Here is a 21510-nt window from a genome sequence, read left to right as displayed (position 1 = left end):
TGGGTTTGAACCTGCCACCCTCGGTATATGGGGCCGGTGCCCTGCCCACTGAGCCACAGGTGCCACCCAGCTCTTGGGAATTTGTAAACTTAACTTCCTGGAACTTGGAAATTTCCACTTCTGTGAAGTCTTATAGTTCCATGGGGACTAGAACAGCATCTCTCACTTAATTCAAATTGCCCAGTGAAAAGGTACTTATGGGTTGGAACTTTCTGTCAATAAAAAGGGAAAGACCAAGCCAGTCAGGGAGCATGTCCATTTGGACTTCTATGTTTACAGCTCCTGGCCAGTGAATAAAGCCCTTCCTCTTATAAACAGTATTTGGGTGTTCTTTCTCTCTGTTGGGCCTCACCTTCCTGCAACACGAAGAGATTCCATTTCTTTATTTTTTTTTTGAGACAGAGTCTCACTGTACCGCCCTTGGGTAGAGTGCCATGACGTCACACAGCTCACAGCAACCTCTAACTCTTGGGCTTACGTGATTCTCCTGCCTCAGCCTCCAGAGCAGCTGGGACTACAGGCAACCACCACAATGCCTGGCTATTTTTTGGTTGCAGTTTGGCCCGGGCTGGGTTTGAACCCGCCACCCTCGGCATATGGGGCCAGTGCCCTACTCACTGAGCCACAGGCGCCGCCCAAGAGATTCCATTTCTATTAAAAATAGAAAACTAGTCAGGTGTGGTGGTGCCTGTAATCCCAGCTAATGGAGAGGCTGAGGCAAGAGGATCCCCTGAGCCTAAGAGATTCTGGTTGCTGGGAGTTATGAGGCCATGGCACTCAGTACTAAGGGTAACAAAGTGAGACTCTGTCACTAACAAAAGATAAAATGGCATTGAAATCTTGAGGGGAACAAAGGGCACCTTTTCAAACTACCTTAGTCAAGAATTTATGAAGAACTGAGCAGTAACTTCAATTTACCCCATAGGACTGCACGTATGCTGTTATTTATTTTTTTTGGACTTTGCAGGCCAGGTATTAAGCTTGTGACTCACCCAGATGCAAGCAGCACTTAATGGCCCTAAGCCAAAGTGCAAGCTAGCCTGAGGAGATAAAAGTTCACATTTGGACATTAAGTTCTTTACATTCCAAAAATATCACACAGGCACATTTGCTTTCAAAATGTAGAACAGTCTGGTGAACAGTTTGGTGTGCAGTTTTCTGGCTGGCTTTTTTTTTTGAAGAGGGTTGGATGCTGGGCTCCATCACCACCCCTGTCTGACAGTCTTATCTGCATTTAGGGCCTGTTTTTTTTTTTTTTTTTAATGAGTCAGTCTCACTATGTTGCCCTCTGTAGAGTACTGTACTATCACAGCTCACAGCAACCTCAAACTCTTGGGCCTAAGTGATTCTCTTGCCTCAGCCTCCCAACTAGCTGGGACTACAGGCGCCCACCACTACCCAGCTATTTTTTTTGTTGTTGTAGTTGTCACTTTGTTTGGGAGGCCCAGGCTGGATTCGAACCCACCAGCTCCGTTGTATGCGGCTGGCGCCCTAGCTGCTGAGCTACAGGTGCCAAGCCCTCTTTTCTTTTCCTTTTTGCCAAGATAATCCCAGATTGAGGCTAATTCTTTCATACCTATGGGCACACCCCAGGAAGACTTTTATTGAGAAATTGTTTTGCCCCGCCAGTGATTGCTGAATTCTATTGCAATCTGCCTGTACTTAAGTTACTTCACAAACTGATTTCATGCTGCAGTTTAAAAATGCAAACCCGGTAAGAAACTCAGAATCTCAATTTTATGCTATTACTGTCATTATCCTAGGATTTAAAAAAGGATGCACATTTCCCCCCCCCCTTTCCCCCTAGGATGCACATTTCTTAAGAACTATTTGTACCAGCAAGCTGTGACCTAACTTTAAAAGTAAATGAGCACACAGTGGTAAGGTAGTGTTTCCATTCATATTCAATACCAACTGTACACACTTCAAATTACAGCTTACTTCCAGGCTTGTAGCGCCATGGGCCGTATGGGAGTGCTTCTCCACTATCACTGATCTGGCTGTGAGCGCCTAACAGTGGGCCACCAGGAGTTCACCTAGTTTTAGCAGTTGTGGCTGGTGTCCAGGAATGTGTTCATGCGAGATGAAAGTTGCATCTAATTTAGGACAGGAGAGCCAAAAAGGTTTCAGCACGGCTCATGCAGTAGCCAGAGCGTGGGCCGCGGGGAGCTCCGCTACTGCGCCTTTACCAAGATGGCTTCGGCCCCCGACCCGCGCGGGCGGCCATGTTGGTAAGGGCCCCGGAGGCGGTCTGCGCTGGGCTGCCGCCGGCCAGGACGCCAAATCCCAAGGTCACAGTGAGTGACTCAGCGACCGCCCGCCCGAAGGATGGTTAGGTGGCGAACGTTAATGCGTTGCTCGCAGCTAGGGATGCCCTCAGAAGGGCGCGCGCGGTGCGGCCAGGGCAGGAAAAGCTCGGGCACTTGCCGCCGCGGCCCCTCCTGCTACGCCGGGGCGCTGTGCTCCGGAATTCTGTGGCTGCAAACTGAAGAACAGCAGCGGCGGCGGCGCGCGCGCCCGGTCGCCCGCGGTGCTAGGTAAGCGCGCGCCCCCGCGTCCTCGCCCCGCCCCGCCCCACCGCCGCGCGCCTGTGGCCAGGAGCTCCAGTGCCTCCGAGCTCTGTGCTCGTTCGGGGACCGCGCTGGGGGCGGTTTCCTCCTCCCGCTGCCCTCTTTCGGATCTTCTTCCTCCTCCTCAGTCTGCGGGCTGAGCAGTCTGCACACTCTAAACCCCGGCTGTTGGGTTTCTTCTGCGAAGTAGAGGCGGCCGCGAGTGAGTACCCAGCCCCCTGCCTTACCCTGGAGATGCTGCACTTGTGAGTGACAGGGCTTCATCTGAATTTCTGCACCTCGCCAGTTGCGGTGCCTGCGTCTCTGAAGCTGCCTGGGTGAAGATCCATAGTTTTTTGTTTTTCCTTTTTGGGAGAGCAGCTGCCTCTGGGGTTTGAGATCTCATCTTCCCTACAAATTACCAGGTGGCATCTTCACTGATTGGAACACACGTGAATGTATCTTTTGGTCGTATGTAAATGATGGGTCGACAACTTCCTCAGAGCAACTTATTTCTGCTTCATCTATAGTGTTTATTTTCTAAAAATTCATCCCAATTCATCCCCTTTTATCTGGAAATAAGTGTACTTATTTAACCACAGAGTGGAAATGAAGAGAAAAAAAAATGAGGCAAAGTGGGGAAAGGGGGTGCACGGCTGTGCTTTCTTGAGTTTTACGTTTTTTTTTTAAACTTAGGTATTATTGCAGGCTTTTGTGGAACAGGTATTCAGATTTTTTTTTTCTGTCTAGAACTCTATATGGTTCTGGTAAATACACTTCCATGTGTATTTGGGATCTGATGCATTATATTTCAGTTTAACCTGAAAAACATTAAGGGAATGAGAAACTAGCCTTTTAAAAAGTCATTTAGTTCTCGTCTTTTCCTTTACTGTAGACTGTTATGTATATGGTATTAATGCAACATGACTCACCTCGTTGGCTTTGGGTTGGCATGAAGTGTTTGCTGTTTGATAATTCTGATTAATTTATTAAGAAAGTTATTCCTGAGATACAGTTCTCTGCAAATGAAAAAATAATTTCTATCCTTATTAACAAATGGAAGTCTTAACAGTTCGTTTCTGTTTTCAGTTACATTGTTTCTGAGTTAGCTGCAGACTCAAGATGGGCTAGAGAGAAGTTATGTAATCTTTAAAAAGACAAGACTACCTATATCCCACAGTAGTCTGCTTTTGTTGCAAGAAAATGTCAGGTCTGTTAAAGAAGAAATTAAGGGCACATGTACTTATTTAAGATCAGAATTTAGGAGAGAAATTGAGAGGTTAAAACTGTTTTAAGTCAACTGGAAATACAGTCAGGATTTTCAAAGATTTTATTTTGTTAATGTTCTGCAGGCTTTTCTGGTACAAGAAAAGAGATGAAAATATTCAGTGTATTTCTCAAATCCTTATTTTCACTCAATTTCTAATAGTATAGATTATACATTGCAAAATTATAATTTTTAAATTCGTACATTTATAAATAGGACATTTTAACATAAGCATTCCATCATAGGATTTTGGTTAGTCTTGTGTTTTAGAAAGGGTTATTATGTTACTTTGAGTGTTTGTGAGTTTGGAAAGCAGGATTTGTATGAATAGTTAGTCTGTGTTTGGAAAAGTAATATTTGCCTTTAATTTTGTTGTTTCAGTTTGCTTTTTCTTTGCAGTGGTGGATAGCTGTAGATATCATGGGTTTTTTCATTCCTTTCTACTTTGTAAATAAGACTATGACTGTATTGAAGGCCTGTGTTGATCTGAACCTTTTAGACTGAAATGTGTACAAGTGAAAAGTGTTTTTATGAAGTATTATTAGGGAAGTGAACTGTGCACATAATCAATCATTAAAAAGTACTTTAATCCTGAAGGCCTGTGAAGGCATGAATAAAACTGGCATTAAAAAATATCACCTATGTGGCTCATTGCCTGTAGCTCAAGAGGCTAAGGCACCAGCCACATACACCAGAGCTGGTGGGTTCAAATCCAGCCCGGCCGGCCAAATAACAATGACAACTACAACCAAAAAAAAAGCCGGGGATTGTGGCGGGCGCCTGTGGTCCCACCTACTTGGGAGGCTGAGGCAAGAGAATCGCTTAAGCCCAGGAATTGGAGGTTGCTGTGAGTTGTGAGCTGTGAGCTGTGATGCTATGGCTATGGCACTCTACCCAGGGTGACAGCGTGAGGCTCTGTCTCAAAAAAAAAAAACAAAAAACAAATCACCTATGCCTGGTGAGGTGGTTCATGCCTGTAATCCTAGTACTCTGGGAGGTCAAGGCATGTGGATTGCTCTCACAGGTTCGAGACCAGTCTAAGCCAGAGCGAGACCTTGTCTCTAAAAAGAGCCGGGCGTTGTGGTGGGTGCTTATAGTTCCAGCTACTTGGGAGGCTGAGGCAAGAGAATCACTTGAGCCCAGGAGTTTGAGGTTGCTGTGAGCTCTGAAGCCATGGCTCTCTAACAAAGGTGACAAAGTGAGACTCCATCTCAAAAAAAAAAAAAAAAAAAAGAAAAAACCTATTTCACCTATATGATTTCCAGCATAAGGTTCAAATAATAGTTCATTCTAACACCTATAATACTAAAGAATTCTTTCTACCTGTCCGCAATTTTTAGTTCCTTGATTGATTTGTCTTTGGAATTTAGTAACCAATTATAGTATATTTAAGTATTAGATTACCTATGAACTGATAAATCTCAGGGGCAGTTTTTTGCCAAAGACATAGTCTTCTACCAACTCACCTTGGTTTAATAATGTGTTAAAGCTTTATCATTTACAAAGCTCTTTCAAGCTCTTTTAATCTATTTATTTCTAGTTTGATTTTACAACCATAAAATATGTGAGGCTATTAACCCCATTCCACAGATGAGGAAAATAGGGAACTGAGAGCTTTAGAAACTAGCAGTTTGGCCAGGGTCTCTCAATTCAGCATCGCTGGCCTTCCGCAGAAAATATACACAGAGGCCAGGGGCAGTGGCACACACCTGTAATCCTAGCACTCTGGGAAGCCAAGGTGGGTGAAGAGATTGCCTAAGCTCAGGAGTTTGAGGCTGGCTTCAGCAGGAGCCAGACCCTGGCTCTACTAAAATAGAAAAAAACTAACCCACGATTGTGGCGGGTGCCTGTGGTCTGACCTACTTGGGATGCTGAGGCAGGAGGATTGGTTAAGCTCAGGAGTATGAGGTTGCTGTGAGCTAGGACATCAGGGTACTCTACCCATGGCACAGAGTGAAACTCTGTCTAAAAAAAAAAAAAAGAAAAAAACGAAAATACACACCTATACATGGCTGACTCTTGTTACACATGAGTACCAATGAAGCCAAAGTAAAGGGGTGTGGATCAACAGGCTTTGGTCAGCAACCCATTTGTAGACTGCACCCCTATACCTGAACAGGCTATGGAGACACAGGGCTGGCACATAGATGGTACTGGAGAATTAAAAATCATCGAGAAACAAATCAATTTAAGCTTGCTACCTAGAACAATCAATTCATCTTTTCCCTTGAAGGCAGCAGATTTTCATGTTTACTTAATTTTGGGACCTTCTCAGGCTAAAGGACATAATTAATGATCAAACAATGAATGCCTGTGGGCTTCTGCTTGATTTTGTAATCTCTCAGTTAAAGGAATAAAATTGTCAGAATAAAGAAACACCAAGCTTTATCATTGTTAGTAGTATTCATTACACTGGTTACATGTTTGTTTTGTTTGTAAGACTGATGCTAGGTGCTAGGACAGTTGGAGAAGAGCAATAATTTGTTTTGAAAGTTGTTTTCTATGTTTTGAAGATCTTTCAAATTACAGAGATGTTTGTTCCCTTTTCAGTTTACTATATTCATTGTTTTGGTTTGTTTAGAGAGCTCGTGAAAGCCCTGTTTTTTTGTTTTTTTTTGAGACAGAGTCCTACTTTGTCATCCTGGGTAGAGTACTGTAATATCAAAGCTCACAGCAACCTCAACCTCTTGGGCTGAACTGATTCTCTTGCCTCAGCCTCCCAGGCAGCTGGGACTACAGGCACTGACCACAACACCCTGCTATTTTTTGTTGCAGTTGTCATTGTTGTTTAGCTGGCCCCGGCTGGGTTCAAACCCGCCAGCCTCAGTGTATGTGGCCGGTACCCTACACACTGAGCCACAGGCTCAGAGAAAGGAATCCCCTTTCTCTTAAGGAGATTCCTAGAAGCACCATGTAAGACTTCTGCTTGGATCATATTGGTCAAAGTGTCACCAGTATGGCCATCTATAGCTGGAAGGCTAGGAAGTGTAGTCGTTTGGCTGGCACATAGTTATCCTCAGCAAAATGGGTTCTGTAATGGAGAAGGAAAGGAAGACTAGATTTTATGGCCATCTTCCAGTCTTCACCACTGTTCTAGCACATAACCATCATAGAATTCAACTACTCAACTATTCCCCAAGAATAGTTGGGGATACCCTTTGTTGACTTTTGTCTCTGTCCTTTAGTTATTTTTGCTTTTCCTATTATTTCATTCCCAGGAGGAGATCTTTTCAAAAACAATTAATTATCCCTATGAAGAGCAATTAGCAGCTAAGCTCTTTTTCTTCATTCTTTCATTCCGTAAATACTGAACACTCATGTACCATTTGCTGTGTGTTGTTATAGACAAAGCCAATCTTCTACTTTTTTTTTTTTTTTTGCAGTTTTTGGCTGGGGCCGGGTTTGAACCCGCCACCTCCCGAATATGGGGCTGGCGCCTACTCCTTGAGCCACAGGCACCACCCCAAAGCAAATCTTTATTGATTGTATTTCCTTTGTTTTTTTGTTTGTTTTTGGCTCGTTTTTTTTTTTGGGAGCACAGAGTTGAATTGTGACTTAGATGGATTGAATGCATGTGTGTGACCTATCACATTTTGTATTTAGCAATGTAGTCTTCCAACTGGTGGTACTGTGTAGCAGTCTCAGTATTATGCCACCTCCCTAACTTGGAGTGCAGGACAGGCAGAAAGAATAGGCTTTATGGTAGGCAGCTGCCAGGCTAGCAAAAGTTTTAGGGTACCAGAAAGTGCCTTTGGTCCTTATGTCTGTTTTACCTTTGTGCCCATGACTAATGATTTAATGTAATAGTTCTGAATCCTGCCTATATATCAGAATCACCTGCAGAACTTTCAAAAACAGTCTGGAGAACACTTTCCTGCTGGACATTTTGATTCAGTAGCCTTGGATGTAGTTTAAAAAGCTCTCCAGGTAATTCTGATGTGCAGCCAGCATTGAGAATCATAGGTTTAAAGCTTTGTACCTGCTTGGATTTGAAATATTCTAGGAAGTGTTTGCATATTATTCCTTATCAGATCAGACCCTTTCTTGACAACCTGTTTTGACAATGGAAAAAGATGGTAAGAGAAACTCTGAGATCAGCAGAGTCACTTGCTAGGAGAGTCAAGACACTGAAATGCTTTAGGGGCAAACTTAGTTACTGATAGTTTATCTAGAGCTAGGTTTGCTTGTCTGTTTTTCTGGCTCCCATTGTGTGAAATTTTTCCATTGAGCAAAAGAAGCTGGTTAACTGGGACTTCACGCCCTAGAGAAAGTGCTGAGTCTAGATGTGGCCACCATTAGTATCCTGAGTTTGCAGTTTTGCTCCTGGGGGGCTGGGGGGACAGTGAGGAGAGATGAAGGGAATTTTCAGAACCAGGAGATTATCAAGGTTTGGGGTGGTGAGGCCAAAGGAACTTTGAGGTTGGGTAGGCGTTCTGTGGAGAGACATCCTTGTATATTTGTCTTGAGAGTTGTGTGAATTCCAGGCCTTCTCTTATTCAAATACTAGAACAAAAACACATTCCAGCTTGTTCTATTTCAGTTTATTCATCCCATTGCCCTCAGCCCCCATATCTCATCAGTGTAGAAAGTTTTAGAATGGTGTTTAGGGGCAGCACCTGTGGCTCAGTGAGTAGGGTGCCGACCCCATATACTGAGGGTGGTGGGTTCAAACCTGGCCCTAGCCAAACTGCAACAGAATGGTGTTCATATCCCCACTCTTTTTTTTTTTTTTTTTGAAATGGAGTCTCACTTTGCAGCCCGTGGTAGAGTGCCATGGTTTCATCATAGCTCACAGCAACCTCAAACTCTTGGGCACAAGTGAGCCTCTTGCCTTAGCCTCCCAGGTAGCTAGGACTACAGGTGCCCGTCACAATGCCACCTATTTTTTGGGGGGTCTCACTCTTGCCCAGGCTGGTCTCAAACTTGTGAGCTTAGGCAATCCACCTGCCTCCCAAGTGTTGGGCTAATTAATGTCTTTACAGCATAATAAAACAATAGTTTGCAATCACTGATGGCTTACTATGTGCTGGGTACTGGGGTAAGAATTATGAAACTAAGGTTTAGAAAGGATAACAAGGGGTTACATTTGGGAAATATTTATTTCAAAATTATTTTACTCCCTTGTGCCCCATTTCTTGGTAATGTGGTTTTTATCTTCAAATATATTTTTATTATATTCATTTTTAATGAATATAAATTAAATCATTTATAATATACTGCATACTTTCTACTATCCTTTTTTTTTTTTTTTTTAGACATTGTCTCACTATGTCGCCCTCAGTAGAGTGCAGTGGTATCACAACTCACAGCAACCTCAAACTCTTGGGCTTAAGCAATTCTCTTGCCTCAGCCTCCCAAGTAGCTGGGACTACAGGCGCCTACCACAATGCCTGGCTATTTTTTGTTGCAATGTCATGATTATTTAGATGGCCCTGGCTGGGTTCGAACTGCCAGCCTCCGTGTATGTGGCTGGCGCAGTAACCACTGCGCTACGGTGCCACCCAATTTCCTACTATTCTTGAACAGAAGATACTGGACTGAACTCAGGGATCTCAACGTCCCTTTGAATTTCAAGATTCTATTAGTTGACCTAACTAGGGAGGGAGGTCTCCAGGCCTCCCTCAGGGTGTGACCCAGTTAGTGTCCAGGCCTTATTTCCTTGGAAAAGCCCTCACTGTTGATTTGGATTTTGTCATTTACCTTTTCTCACAAAGGATGGACCACACATGATATCGGGGCAGAATGTGTCTGCCCTTCTGCCAAATTCGTGAGTCAGGGGCTCAAGTAGCCTCCTTGATGACTTTCTTGCTTTCCGTCTCCATCTCTGTTACATCAGGGCCCTTTAACTTGTTGGCTAAATTCATGGACCTTTTCATTGTCACTGACTCACTGTATCCTGGACTGTCACTGTCAGTGTGAACCATGCAGTATGTAAGGAAAAATATTCCTCACCATCTCGAGAATTTGGGCCAGTATGTTTTGGAAATGGATTATTATAAAGACTACACCATTTTTATTATTCAGAGCTGACACATCTATAAACATATTAAGCCAAAATTTATATGGTTGCTTACGATCCCCTAACCCCAACAGATGTTGAATCCCTGCAGATCAGGGGCTCATATTTCCCACACTACCTGGAGAGCTAGAGCTTAGATAAAGTAGATATTCATTGTTTGTAAGATGTGACTTTACAAATCTTTTAAGTAGAGGCTCCTACAAATTATATCTGAAAATATTTTAAGTTTAAAACTCTAATGCAGCAGTTCTCAACCTGTGGGTCACGATCACTTGGGGGGTTGAATGACCCTTGTGAAAGGGTCCTAAGACCCTTAGGTCCTTAGTGCCCTAAGACCATCCTGCATATCAGATATTTACTATCATTCATAACAGTAGCAAAATTACAGTTACAAAGTAGCAACGAAAATAATTTTATGGTTGGGGGTCACCACAACATGAGAAACTGTATTTTTTTTTTAGTTTCATTTTGTCGCCCTCTGTAGAGAGCTGTACTGTCACAGCTCACAGCAACCTCTAGCTCTTGGGCTTAGGCGATTCTCTTGCCTCAGCCTCCCAGGTAGCTGGGACTACAGGTGCCCGCCACAACGCCTGGCTATTTTTTGTTGCAGTTTGGCCGGGGCCAGGTTCGAACCCACTACCCTCGGGGCTGGTGCCCTACTCACTGAGCCATGGCGCCACCCATGAGGAAATGTATTAAAGGGTTGCAGCATTAGGAAAGTTGAGAACCACTGCTCTAATGGCTGGGACCAGGCGCCGTGGCTCACCCCTGTAATCCCAGCACTTGGGAGGCTGAGGTGGGCGGATTGCCTGAGATATCAGGTTCAAGACCAGCCTGAGCAAGAGCGAGACTCCTGTCTCTTAAAAAATAGCTGGGTGTTGTGGCAGGCACCTGTAGTTCCAGCTACTTGGGAGGCTGAGGCTAGAGAATAGCTTGCTGTGAGCTGTGGCACCATGGCCCTCTACCAAGGGTGATAAAGTGAGATTCAGTCTCAAAAAAAAAAAAAAATCTAATGTCTGTTTATATCAGATTTGTCTTGAAAAGTCTTGACTTTTTCTGAACAACTTCCTGATCTGCCTGATAAACCTGAGACATTGCATTTTTTTGCCGTAGAGAACTTCATTGTTCTCAGGTGAAAAAAATTTGCTTCCCCAACTTCCCAGTCCACTCTGGGGAAAATGGCTGCACCTGAGCTCCTGGAGCTGGGCTCTTCCTTTCAGGGAGTGGAAACTGGCAGGGGAAGGCCAAGGCTGAGTTAGAGGGGACAGCTCTTCTGTGGCCTGAGTTGACTCTTTGGTATAACCAAAGATAGAATTTTAGAGCGGAAGGGACCTTAGAGGTACAGCCCAGTCCTCTCATTTTACAGATGAATGAAAGCGAGACTCAGCAATGTTCAGTGGCATTTTAAAGACTACAGTGAATCAGAGTAAAAATTGGAATCAAAACTGAAGTCAGAAAGAAATAAACAGGACACTTTTTCCTCTTTCCCTCTCCTTTCTGTCCAAGAGCTACAACGACACATGTTTCTCCTTCCTTTTCTTTGTGGGTTAGGCTTTAAACTGGAAGCTTTTCTTTCTGCATAATTGATTATGCCACAGACAACTGCAGAGAGAAACCATAGCTACATTCTCTAGAAGAGCCACATGGAAGCATATTTTTGTAAAAATTTTGGTTTAAGGAACATTAAATTAATATTTAAGCTTATCTAACACATTTAAGACACATTTTCAAGTTCCACAGGCATCAATGTAGTCTTTTTTCTTCCCCATCCTCCCCCATCTTTTACAATTAAATAATTCTGGATATCATTTAAGTATTATTGATTATATCAGAAATGAATCTGTACTTTGTGTTTAGTATTATTTCTCAGGCATTTAAGAGGAGCAATAACTGTCATTTCAATAAACATTTTATGTGTATTTTTTCTAAATTGGACATAATAGGACATTTTAATTTGATTATCCTAAGAATTCCATTTGTGCACTGCAAATCGTATTTTAAGATGGGTTTTGTTCTGGGCGGCACCTGTGGCTCAAGGAGTAGGGCGCCGGTCCCATATGCCGGAGGTGGCGGGTTCAAACCCAGCCCCGGCCAAAAACCACAAAAAAAAAAAAAAAATAAAATAAAGATGGGTTTTGTTCTTAAGCTCACTGTTATCTTATTTTATTGGTTTTTTTTTTTTTTTGAGACAGACCCTCAAGCTGTCACCCTGGGTAGAGTGGTGTGGCATCACAGCTCACAGCAACCTCCAACTCCTGGGCTCAAGTGATTCTCTTGCCTCAGCCTCCCAAGTAGCTGGGACGACAGGTGCCCGCCACAACGCCCAGCTATTTTATGGTTGCAGCCGACATTGTTGTTTGGTGGGTCCGGGCTGGATTCAAACCCGCCAGCTCAGGTGTATGAGGCTGGCGTCTTAGCACCCTGAGCTATAGGTGCAGAGCCTTATTTTATTGTTTTTTTTTTTTTTTTTGTAGAGACATAGTCTCACTTTATGGCCCTCAGTAGAGTGCCATGGCATCACACAGCTCACAGCAACCTCCAACTCCTGGGCTTAAGCGATTCTCTTGCCTCAGTCTCCCAAGTAGCTGGGACTATAGGTGCCCGCCACAACGCCCAGCTATTTTTTGGTTGCAGTTCAGCTGGGGCCGGGTTTGAACCCGCCACCCTCGGTATATGGGGCCGGTGCCTTACCGACTGAGCCACAGGCACCGCCCTATTTTATTGTTTTTAATTCTTTGTTTTTTTTGAGATACATTATGTTGCCCTCAGTAGAGTTTGGTGGTGTCATAGCTCACAGCAACCTCCAACTGTTGGGCTTAAGTGATTCTCTTGCCTCAGCCTCCCAAGTAGCTGTGACTACAGGTGTCTGCCACAACGCCTGGCTGGTTTTTTTTTTTTTTTTTTTTTTGTGGTTTTTGGCCGGGGCTGGGTTTGAACCCGCCACCTCTGGCATATGGGACCGGCGCCCTACTCCTTGAGCCACAGGCGCCGCCCGTGGCTGTTTTTTTGTTGCATTTGCTTAGCTGGCCTGGGCCAAGTTTGAACCTGTTACCTTCCATGTATGTGGCTGGCACTGTAACTACTGTGCTAGGGGTTATTGTTTTTAATTCTAACCCAAACTTTGCTTTCTTATTTATATGCAGGAAAAACAGGAAGCACCCAGAGTGTTTATGTATTTTGGTGACTTAAAATCTGTTAATAGCCTGTGAAATGACTTTGAGTTCAATATATTGAATTTTGTCTAAGAACTTTCAAAGTATTTGGCAATCAATGGTCAGGAATACTTGTCCTTGACTACTTTTGAAAGAAAACAAGTTTTCTCATTTGTATCCCAAAAGAGTCTAATTGTGTTTTGCATTCATTCCTTTCAAAACTCTTTGTTCTGAGTTTTATATGCTTTTGGTTAGCTAGCATTTCTTTATGAATTACTTTGCAAAGTAATTTTTTGTCTCTAATCATGTGAGCTCTTTGAGACAAATTAAAGTTTTTTTTTAACCCAAGAAAATACTGTTATTTTTATAAAGGATAAAGGGACCTATATTTGTTACATAAAATTATTAAGGAAGGAAGAATAGAAAAATTTCTGCAATCTAAGTTTTTAAATGTATTTAACATTCTAGGATGTTATATCTTTCACTTGAAAAACAATTCAATTGGATCAAAATGTTCTATTTATTGTATATTCTTTACTTTTCTGAACATTAATAATAGTAATAATAACAATTTGCATTTTATAACACTTTGAAGTACTAATCCATGGTGTCATTTGCTCATTACAGTCTTTGAAAGAGATATTTAGGAGTCACCATCTTTATTTAACAGATGAGTAAGCCTAAGTTTAGAGAAGTTGAGTTACTCCCCCAAGCTACCTGAAGTTAATGGTAGAACTGGAGTCCTGTTTTCCTAACACCCAACTAATGTTCCTGCCACTTTTATGAAGATAAATTGCTTGGTGAGATAGATTTATATTATATGTACAATAATTATTTGACTCAATAATTATTAAAAGTTGTTATAACCTATGTTTAGGGTATATAACTTAAGTTCAGAGTAAAGACGGTAATAACTATTAAACTATTTGCTTTATTTTCCTTTAGTTTCTCAGGAAAGCAGGAAAATTGGTTGTTAAGTCAACAGAGTGAGTTAAAATGAAGTTCACTGATAACAAACAATGCAGTACTTTTTTGTTTGATATATGTTGTGTTCATACCTCCCACAGAAAATTCTTGCTTTCATTATCCAGCGTACTTCTCGTGAGTGGACATACGTGCCTTCCCACCAGTGTCCTAAATGCCTGTGGAGAAATACTAATCCCTCCTGAAATCTTACTGAACATGAAGGATGGAAACAGTTTTCATTTTACCCTAGTGAAGCAGTTTGTAGACATTTCAGACATAGTTTCATTAACTATTTATCCAGCATTATATTAAAAGGCCCCTTCTTTCTTCAGTAAAGGAAAGCAAATATAAAATTGCTCACAGCAAACTCAAACTCCTGGGTTCAAGTAATCCTCATGCCTCAGCCTTCTGAGTATCTGGGACTACAGGTGCTCATTATAACGCCTGGCTACTTTTTCTATTTTTAGTAGAGATGAGGGTCTCACTCTTGCTTAGGCTGGTTTCAAACTCCCGAGCTTAAGCAGTCCACCCACCTCTGCGTCTCAGAGTTCTGGGATTACAGGTGTGAGCTACTGTGTGTGGCCTGTATCTATTTTTTTTTTTTTTTTGACATGCCATCTCTCTTGTCACTTGGGGTAGAGTGCAGTGTTATCATCATAGCTCATGCAGCCTCAAATTCCTAGGCTAAAGCGATCCTCCTGCCTCAGCCTCCCAAGTAGTTGAGAATATAAAACTCACACCACTATTCCTGGCTAATTTTTCTATTTTTATAGAGGCAGGGTCTTGCTATGTTGCTCAAGCTAGTCTTGAATACCTGGCCTTAAGCGATCCTCCTGACTCAGCCTCCTAGAATGCTGGGATTACAGGTGTGAGTCATTCCCTGGTTTGTTTACAGTTTATATGTATTCACGTACACCTCTGCTTTCAGTTGGTGTTGGCCTGAAATCAAGGCAGAATTTTCATTCCTTTGTTATTTGGAGACAGATACATAACAAGAAATAATTGGTAACTTGCTACCAATTTAATTTAGGAAACTCCAGCTAGATATGTTAAGGGATTTATCTGAGTTTGAAAATATCAAATCTAGTTAACAGCAGGACCATGCTTATAACCCACTCTCCATCTAGTTTTTCTGTCATTGGTGTTTAAAGATAGTTTGTGAGATGGCTGCTGTGTCTACTAACAGAGTGAAGAGAAGACTAAAACTCCATGAGGAATGTTCTTATGTGACCTGGGTCTCAGGTAGGTTCATACCCCTCCAGGGCTGAAGCTGTCTGTCAATAGAGCACCTGTTGGCAGTGCTTGGTTTGCATGTCCACCAAGTGGACTTCCAGTCCTTTTCCTCCAGGAGAACCAGTGAAGATTTCATGCTTCTGCTCCTTTCTGTCATTTCATTTAGAATGTGTTGTATGAAATGGTGCTTCATAGTAACATCATTTTGGGTTGCTTTAGTATCTTCCATGGGATTACTTAATCCTGTGACTGTCCACACCCTCCCACCCCCCAGGATATCAAAACAGCATGTGTGGATGCTTTATGTGCCCACTTCAGGGCCACTGATTGTGGTGGCAATTGGTGGCCCTGAAGTGGGCACATAAAGCACTTGAGGAAATTGTTTAAGGCTATGTGTCTGGAGCAGGGGAGAGTGTGGGTAGGGCTGGCAACAGACCTTGTGAACCGTCCTGCTGACCTTTACCCTCATCCTGAGAGTAAAGGAAAGGCTTTGGAAGGTGTTTTTTTTTGTGATTTACCTTTTTTTAATTATTCTTAAATCATAGCTGTGTACATTAGTGCAATCAAGGGGAAGTTTTTTCCTTTAGTTTTTTTTGTTTGTGTCCGATTTGCCTTTAAAAATAGCATTCTTGAAAACTGGACTTTGTGTTTGTCCAGCAGTAGCAGGATGGGGGACTTGTTAGGAGAGGATGGCTACCTGTTTCCATGGATTGATTGAGGTAAAAGGCTGAATACATGGGAGGTAAGAAAATGGAGCTAGTGTGAAGAGACCACTTTGCAAAAGCTTATTGTCTAGAGAGAAAAAAAGTACTTAATTCATTTTTAACTCCAGTTCTCCAGAAACCTCTGTGTTTCCCCCTTTCCCTTTTTCACAGCCTGGCTCTCAGGGTTGTCCATTTCCATTGGGTGCAGGTGAGTACGTACTCTGGGATTCCTCCCCACGACCTCAACCCTACTCAAACTCGCCAGGTCAGAGTCTACCTTGATTAGTGGTACTCCCATGCTTGGTTTATTACCCACCCTCCACTCCTCCAGCCATCCCTACAAAGTGCCTCGAACTTGGTGACCATCAGATCCTTTCAAGCCTTAGAGATTCAATTTGTTGCTGTCGGATTTCTTTCTTTTTCTTTTTTCCTTTCTCATTGTCATCGTCTCATCGTCTTTTGACTGGGCTGCTGTTCACTATTTTGTTTTGTTTTGTTTTTTTGACACAGAGTCTTACTTTGTTGTCCCTGGTAGAGTACAATGGCATCACAGCTCGTAGCAACCTCAAACTCTTGGATTTATTAAGAGTGATTCTGTTGCCTCAGCCTCCCAAGTAGCTGGGACTACAGGCGCCGCCACAAAGCCTAGTTATTTTTAGAGACTGGGTCTCGCTATTGCTCAGTCTGGTCTCGAACCCGAACCCGGGAGCTCAGGCAATCTACTTGCCTCAGCCTGCCAGACTGCTGGGATTACAGGCATGAGCCACCATACCCAGCCTTGCTGTTCACTATTTTAAAATGGAATTTGTTATGCCTACCTTGAAGGTTTGCTTGGAGCATTACTCTACAAGAAATGGATGTTCTAGGCTTCTGTTTCTCTTGCTAATCCATCTCGTAGGGTTCAGTTTTTCACTTCTGTCTTGCTGGCAGAGTTGTCATCTTTAACTCTACCACTTTTTGGATACTTTCAGTTTTCCCCCATTGCCTACAGAGTAGCCAGACCTCCTTAATGTGGCAGTCCAGGCCCACAAACTCGTCCCATCCTTTATGCTCCAGTCTTTTTTTTTTTTTTTTTTTAATTTTCGTTAATGTGAGGGTACAAACAACCAGGTCTCAATATTTAAATTTGTTAGAGTCCCTCTTATAGTTGCATTCTGAATTCAAAAGGTGTGCCATATTGTGCCCATGAAGTGGGTATGCTCCAGTCTTTTATTCTTTTTTTTTTTTCCGTAGAGACAGAGTCTCACTTTATGGCCCTTGGTAGAGTGCCGTGGCCTCACACAGCTCACAGCAACCTCCAACTCCTGGGCTCAAGCGATTTCTCTTGCCTCAGCCTCCCGAGTAGCTGGGACCACAGGTGCCCGCCACAACGCCCGGCTATTTTTTGGTTACAGTTCAGCCGGGGGCCGGGTTTGAACCCGCCACCCTCGGTATATGGGGCCGGTGCCCCACCGACTGAGCCACAGGCACCGCCCCAGTCTTTTATTCTTTTACAGTCTGGACACTGACAAGCTTTCCTTGCTTATTATGTCCCAGCTACTTTAGACTACTAGATGTTGTCCAAAAAGTGTCTATTTTCACTATTTTTGTGGTCTTTCAATCAGGGTGTCCTTTTCCTCATTCTTCCTTATTCTCTGATCGTTTAAAATAATGAGCCAAAGTTTATAACTGTATTTGGCAGAATTATTATGATTATGGCAAATATATATATATCTCATAAGCTGTTTATAAGGGGTAGCAGGAGGTCACTTCCACCATCCGTCAGACATATTGTCAGGAAGCAACTTAAACTATAAACTTGTATGTCTTAATTTGTTTAATGAAATGGGATTTAAATGGATGGTCATTGTTTTTGTCCTTTGTAGAGGCCTTGGCCTAAATTCTAACCCAGAAAGCATCATTCTATGAGAGCTGGGTTAACTCACCCAGATAACCCCCCTTTATTTGTATTTTTTTTAATTTATTTTTTTGAGACAGAGTCTCACTGTGTCTCCCTCGGTAGAGTGCTGTGGTGTCATAGCTCACAGCAAACCCAACTCTTGGGGTTAAGTGATTCTCTTGCCTTAGCCTCCCAAGTAGCTGGGACTACAGGTGCCCACCACAACACCCGGCTATTTTTTTGTGGCAGTTGTCATTGTTTAGCTGGCTTGGGCAGGGTTCGAACCTGCCTGCCTCTGTGTATGTGGCCAGAGCCCTAACCACTGAGCATAGGTGCCAAGAGCCCCCCCACTCCCCTTTATTTTTGAGACAGAGTTTACTTCTGTTAGAGTGTCATGGCATCATCGTAGCTCACTGCAACCTCAAACTCTTTGACTCAAGCAATCCTCCTGTCTCAGCCTCCAGAGTAGCTGGGACTATATGACACATGCCACTGTGTCTGGCCAATTTTTTCTACTTATTGTAGTGATAGGGTCTTGCTCTTGCTCAGGTTGGTCTCAAACCCCTGACCTCTAGTGATTTTCCCACCTTGGCTTCCCAGAGTGCTAGGATTACAGGCATGATCTGCAGATCACTTTTAAGTTCTTATAGAACTTAAAGAATTTAGATGTGTGGCCAGTTAACATCAGGATTAGGGAAAAAACAACTGGCCTTTGGGAGTGCCAGGCACTTTATGTACTTTATGTCAGTCTTAAGAAATGTCCAGAGGTAGGCAAATATATATATATATATCTTTTTAATTGCCTACATTCCTGGAGTGAGGTAGGCAGGTATTTTACAGATGACAAAATTGAGGATTAGAAAGGTTAAGTTATTTGCCCAGGATGTAAAGCTTGTTAGACTCTCCTAGCTCTCAGGCTGTCCCACACAGCAGTGGCTGCGTGACATTGGTTCTGTAGCTTCTGTCAGCTGTGATTTCTTTTCTTCACAGCTATTATTCTCTAGAGTACAGCCTATTTGCTCTAGACAGTTTAAAAAAAAAAAGTTCTGGTTCTGTGTACGTGTTTAACTTCAGGTTTGTGTTCTTTCCCTTTCTCTCCTGGACTGTATTTCTATTTAAGTGCCATGGTGGCCAAAGAAAATAATATTTGGCTTTCTGTTAGTATGCTTACTTCCTTAGGGTTATAATGTGTGTTATGTGTGTGCATTGTATTTAATTAACTGGAAAGCAAATGTTTGTTTAACAGAATAGGAAAGAAATGAAGGTCATGACAGATAAATTCATATATATATATATATATATTTTTTTTTTTTGAGACAGAGCCTCAAGCTTTCGCCCTGGGTAGAGTGCTGTGGCATCACAGCTCACAGCAACCTCTAACTCCTGGGCTCAAGCGATTCTCCTGGCTCCACATCCCAAGCAGCTGAGACTATAGGTGCCTGCAACAACACCAGGATATTTTTTGGCTGCAGCCATCATTGTTGTCTGGCGGACCCAGGCGGGATTTGAACCTGCCAGCTCAGGTGTATGTGGCTGGCGCTTTAGCCGCTTGAGCCACAGGCGCAGAGCCATAAATTCATATTTGTAATACACTTATTTATCACTTGTATGTATCTGGAGTCCTGCATAGTTCAGAATCAAGAGTTTTGCTACCTGTTATTTTTTGAGACAGTCTCACTTTGTTGCCCTGGGTAGAGAGCCATGGCATTTATAGCTCACAGCAACGTCAAACTCTTTGGTTCAAAAGATCCTCTTGCCTCAGCCTTCTGGGTAGCTGGGACTATTGGCACCCGCCATAGTGCTGGCTATTTTATTTTAGAGATGGGGGTCTTTTACTCAGGCTGGTCTTAAACTCCTAAGCTCAGGCCATCTTTCTGCCTTAGTGTCCCAGAGTGCTGGGATTACGGTGTGAGGCACTGCGCCCGCCTGTTTCTCGACCTTGAGTTAAGCAGCAGTGGTGCTGGGCGTGGCAGCAGCAGCCACGAACACTGAGCTGTGGTCATGTGCATATGTTTCTGTGTTACTGTGTTTCCAAGTCTGTTACTTGTATTAACTTTTTAAATTCTCCCAAAAACCTAAGAGACAAGCAGTCATTATCTCCATTTTATAGGTGAGGAAACTGAGGCCCAGAGAGGGTAGAAAACTTGCCCATAGGCATATAGATAGGTAGGATACTTACTGCACTGACTTGGCATTGTTAAGCAGTTAAATACATAAGTGAAATGTTTCTCAGTTAATGTGTATCTCCTTTCCTGGGGTTTGGTCTTATTGCATTGTGTAGGAGCATTGGTAGTCTGATGGTAGTCTGACTAGGGCTAGTGGGGTTATATGGAAGTCCCTTGAATTGCTGAGATATCCTCAAGTAACTAAAGCAGTCCTTAATGAGTGTTGTTAACAATATTTTTATTGTTTAATGCAGCTATGAAAATGTTACAGATTTCATCATAGTGCTTTAATTTATTCTACACAATGTCATTGGAATTGTAAATTTCATATGTTTAAATCCTGGCTGGGGACGTATGTTGTTTTGGATTGTGGCAGATAGGGGATTTTTGAAGGGCCTGGCAGTTATGCTAACAGGTAAAGCAAACATCTTTTGTACTTAGCAAGCAATGATACTATATTCTAACATTGTATTTTATAGGAAGAAAGTTTCAGCTAACAGAGACATAATATTTTATAAGTTTGGGGAAATTTTTATTGGCTAAGAAATAATTACTGTACTGTATAATAGATTTTAATGCTTTTATACTTATTATTTTGTCCCCTTCTTTTTTTAGTTCTTCACTAAAGGCCATGGATGAAAATGAAACCAACCAGTCCCTGGTGACTAGCAACCAATATCCTAAAGAAGCAGTAAGAAAATGCCAAAATTCAGCCCGGAATTCTGTAGGAAGTGATTCTTCTAGGTTTTCTAGGAAAAGCTTCAAACTGGATTATAGACTAGAGGAAGATGTAACCAAATCAAAGAAAGGGAGAGATGGGAGATTTGTTAATCCTTGGCCAACATGGAAAAATCCCTCCATTCCAAATGTTCTTAAATGGCTGATAATGGAGAAAGATCACAGCAGCATTCCACGTTCTAAAGAGGTAGGTAGTGCTTGGCTTTTTGGTGTACTTTGTATTTTTTTTTTTTTTTTTTGGTTTTTGGCCGGGACTAGGTTTGAACCTACCACCTCCGGCATATGGGATCCGTGCCCTACTCCTTGAGCCACAGGCGCCGCCCTGTATTTTTTTTTTTTTTTTAATTTAAAAAATTTTTGTTTTGAGACAGAGTTTTGCTTTGTCATCCTTGGTAGACATGGCCATGGCGTCATAGCTCACAGCAACCTCAAACTCCTGCCTCAAGTCTTCTGAGTAGCTGGGAATATAGGTGCGTGCCACCACACCTGGCTAATTTAAAAAAATGTTTTATGGAGGCCAGGTGTAGTGGCTCACACCTATAATCCTAGCACATTGAGAGGCTGAGGCAGGAGGACTGCCTGAGGTCAGGAGTTTGAGATCAGCCTGAGTAAGAGCAAGCCCATGTCTCTACAAAAAATAGAAAAGTTGGGCATGGTGGGACATATCTTTAGTTCTAGCTGCATGGGGGAGTGAAGTGGGAGGATTTTTTGAGCCCAGGAGTTTGAGGTTGCAGTGAGCTGTGGTAATGCCACTGTATTCTAGCTGGGATGACTGAGCAAGACCTCATGCCATAAAATAAAAAAAATTTGTAGAAATGGGTCTTCTTGTGTTGCCCAG

General features: G+C 42.6%; 1 protein-coding gene across 5 annotated transcripts in view; it reads left to right on the top strand.

The window, feature by feature from the left end:
- The first annotated feature begins 1664 nt into the window (after positions 1–1664).
- NAPEPLD (N-acyl phosphatidylethanolamine phospholipase D) overlaps positions 1665–21510 on the top strand; it is a 43206-nt gene continuing 23360 nt past the window's right edge. Inside the window, exons 1-2 of one of the 5 annotated variants that reach the window (XM_053608543.1) lie at positions 1665–1714; positions 20550–20859. In XM_053608543.1, the coding sequence (XP_053464518.1) occupies positions 1704–1714; positions 20550–20859 (321 nt within the window). In that variant the 5' untranslated portion in view covers positions 1665–1703. Of the gene's footprint in view, positions 1715–2287; positions 2538–2589; positions 2773–2793; positions 2975–20549; positions 20860–21510 lie in introns of those variants that run through there. The other 4 variants (XM_053608542.1, XM_053608544.1, XM_053608545.1 and 1 more) reach the window with 4 other exon arrangements.

This window comes from Nycticebus coucang, chromosome 11, assembly GCF_027406575.1.
Source record: "Nycticebus coucang isolate mNycCou1 chromosome 11, mNycCou1.pri, whole genome shotgun sequence".
Classification (NCBI taxonomy): domain Eukaryota; kingdom Metazoa; phylum Chordata; class Mammalia; order Primates; family Lorisidae; genus Nycticebus; species Nycticebus coucang.
Note: the sequence above shows the minus strand (reverse complement) of the source record. Positions and strands in the feature narration are given on the sequence as shown.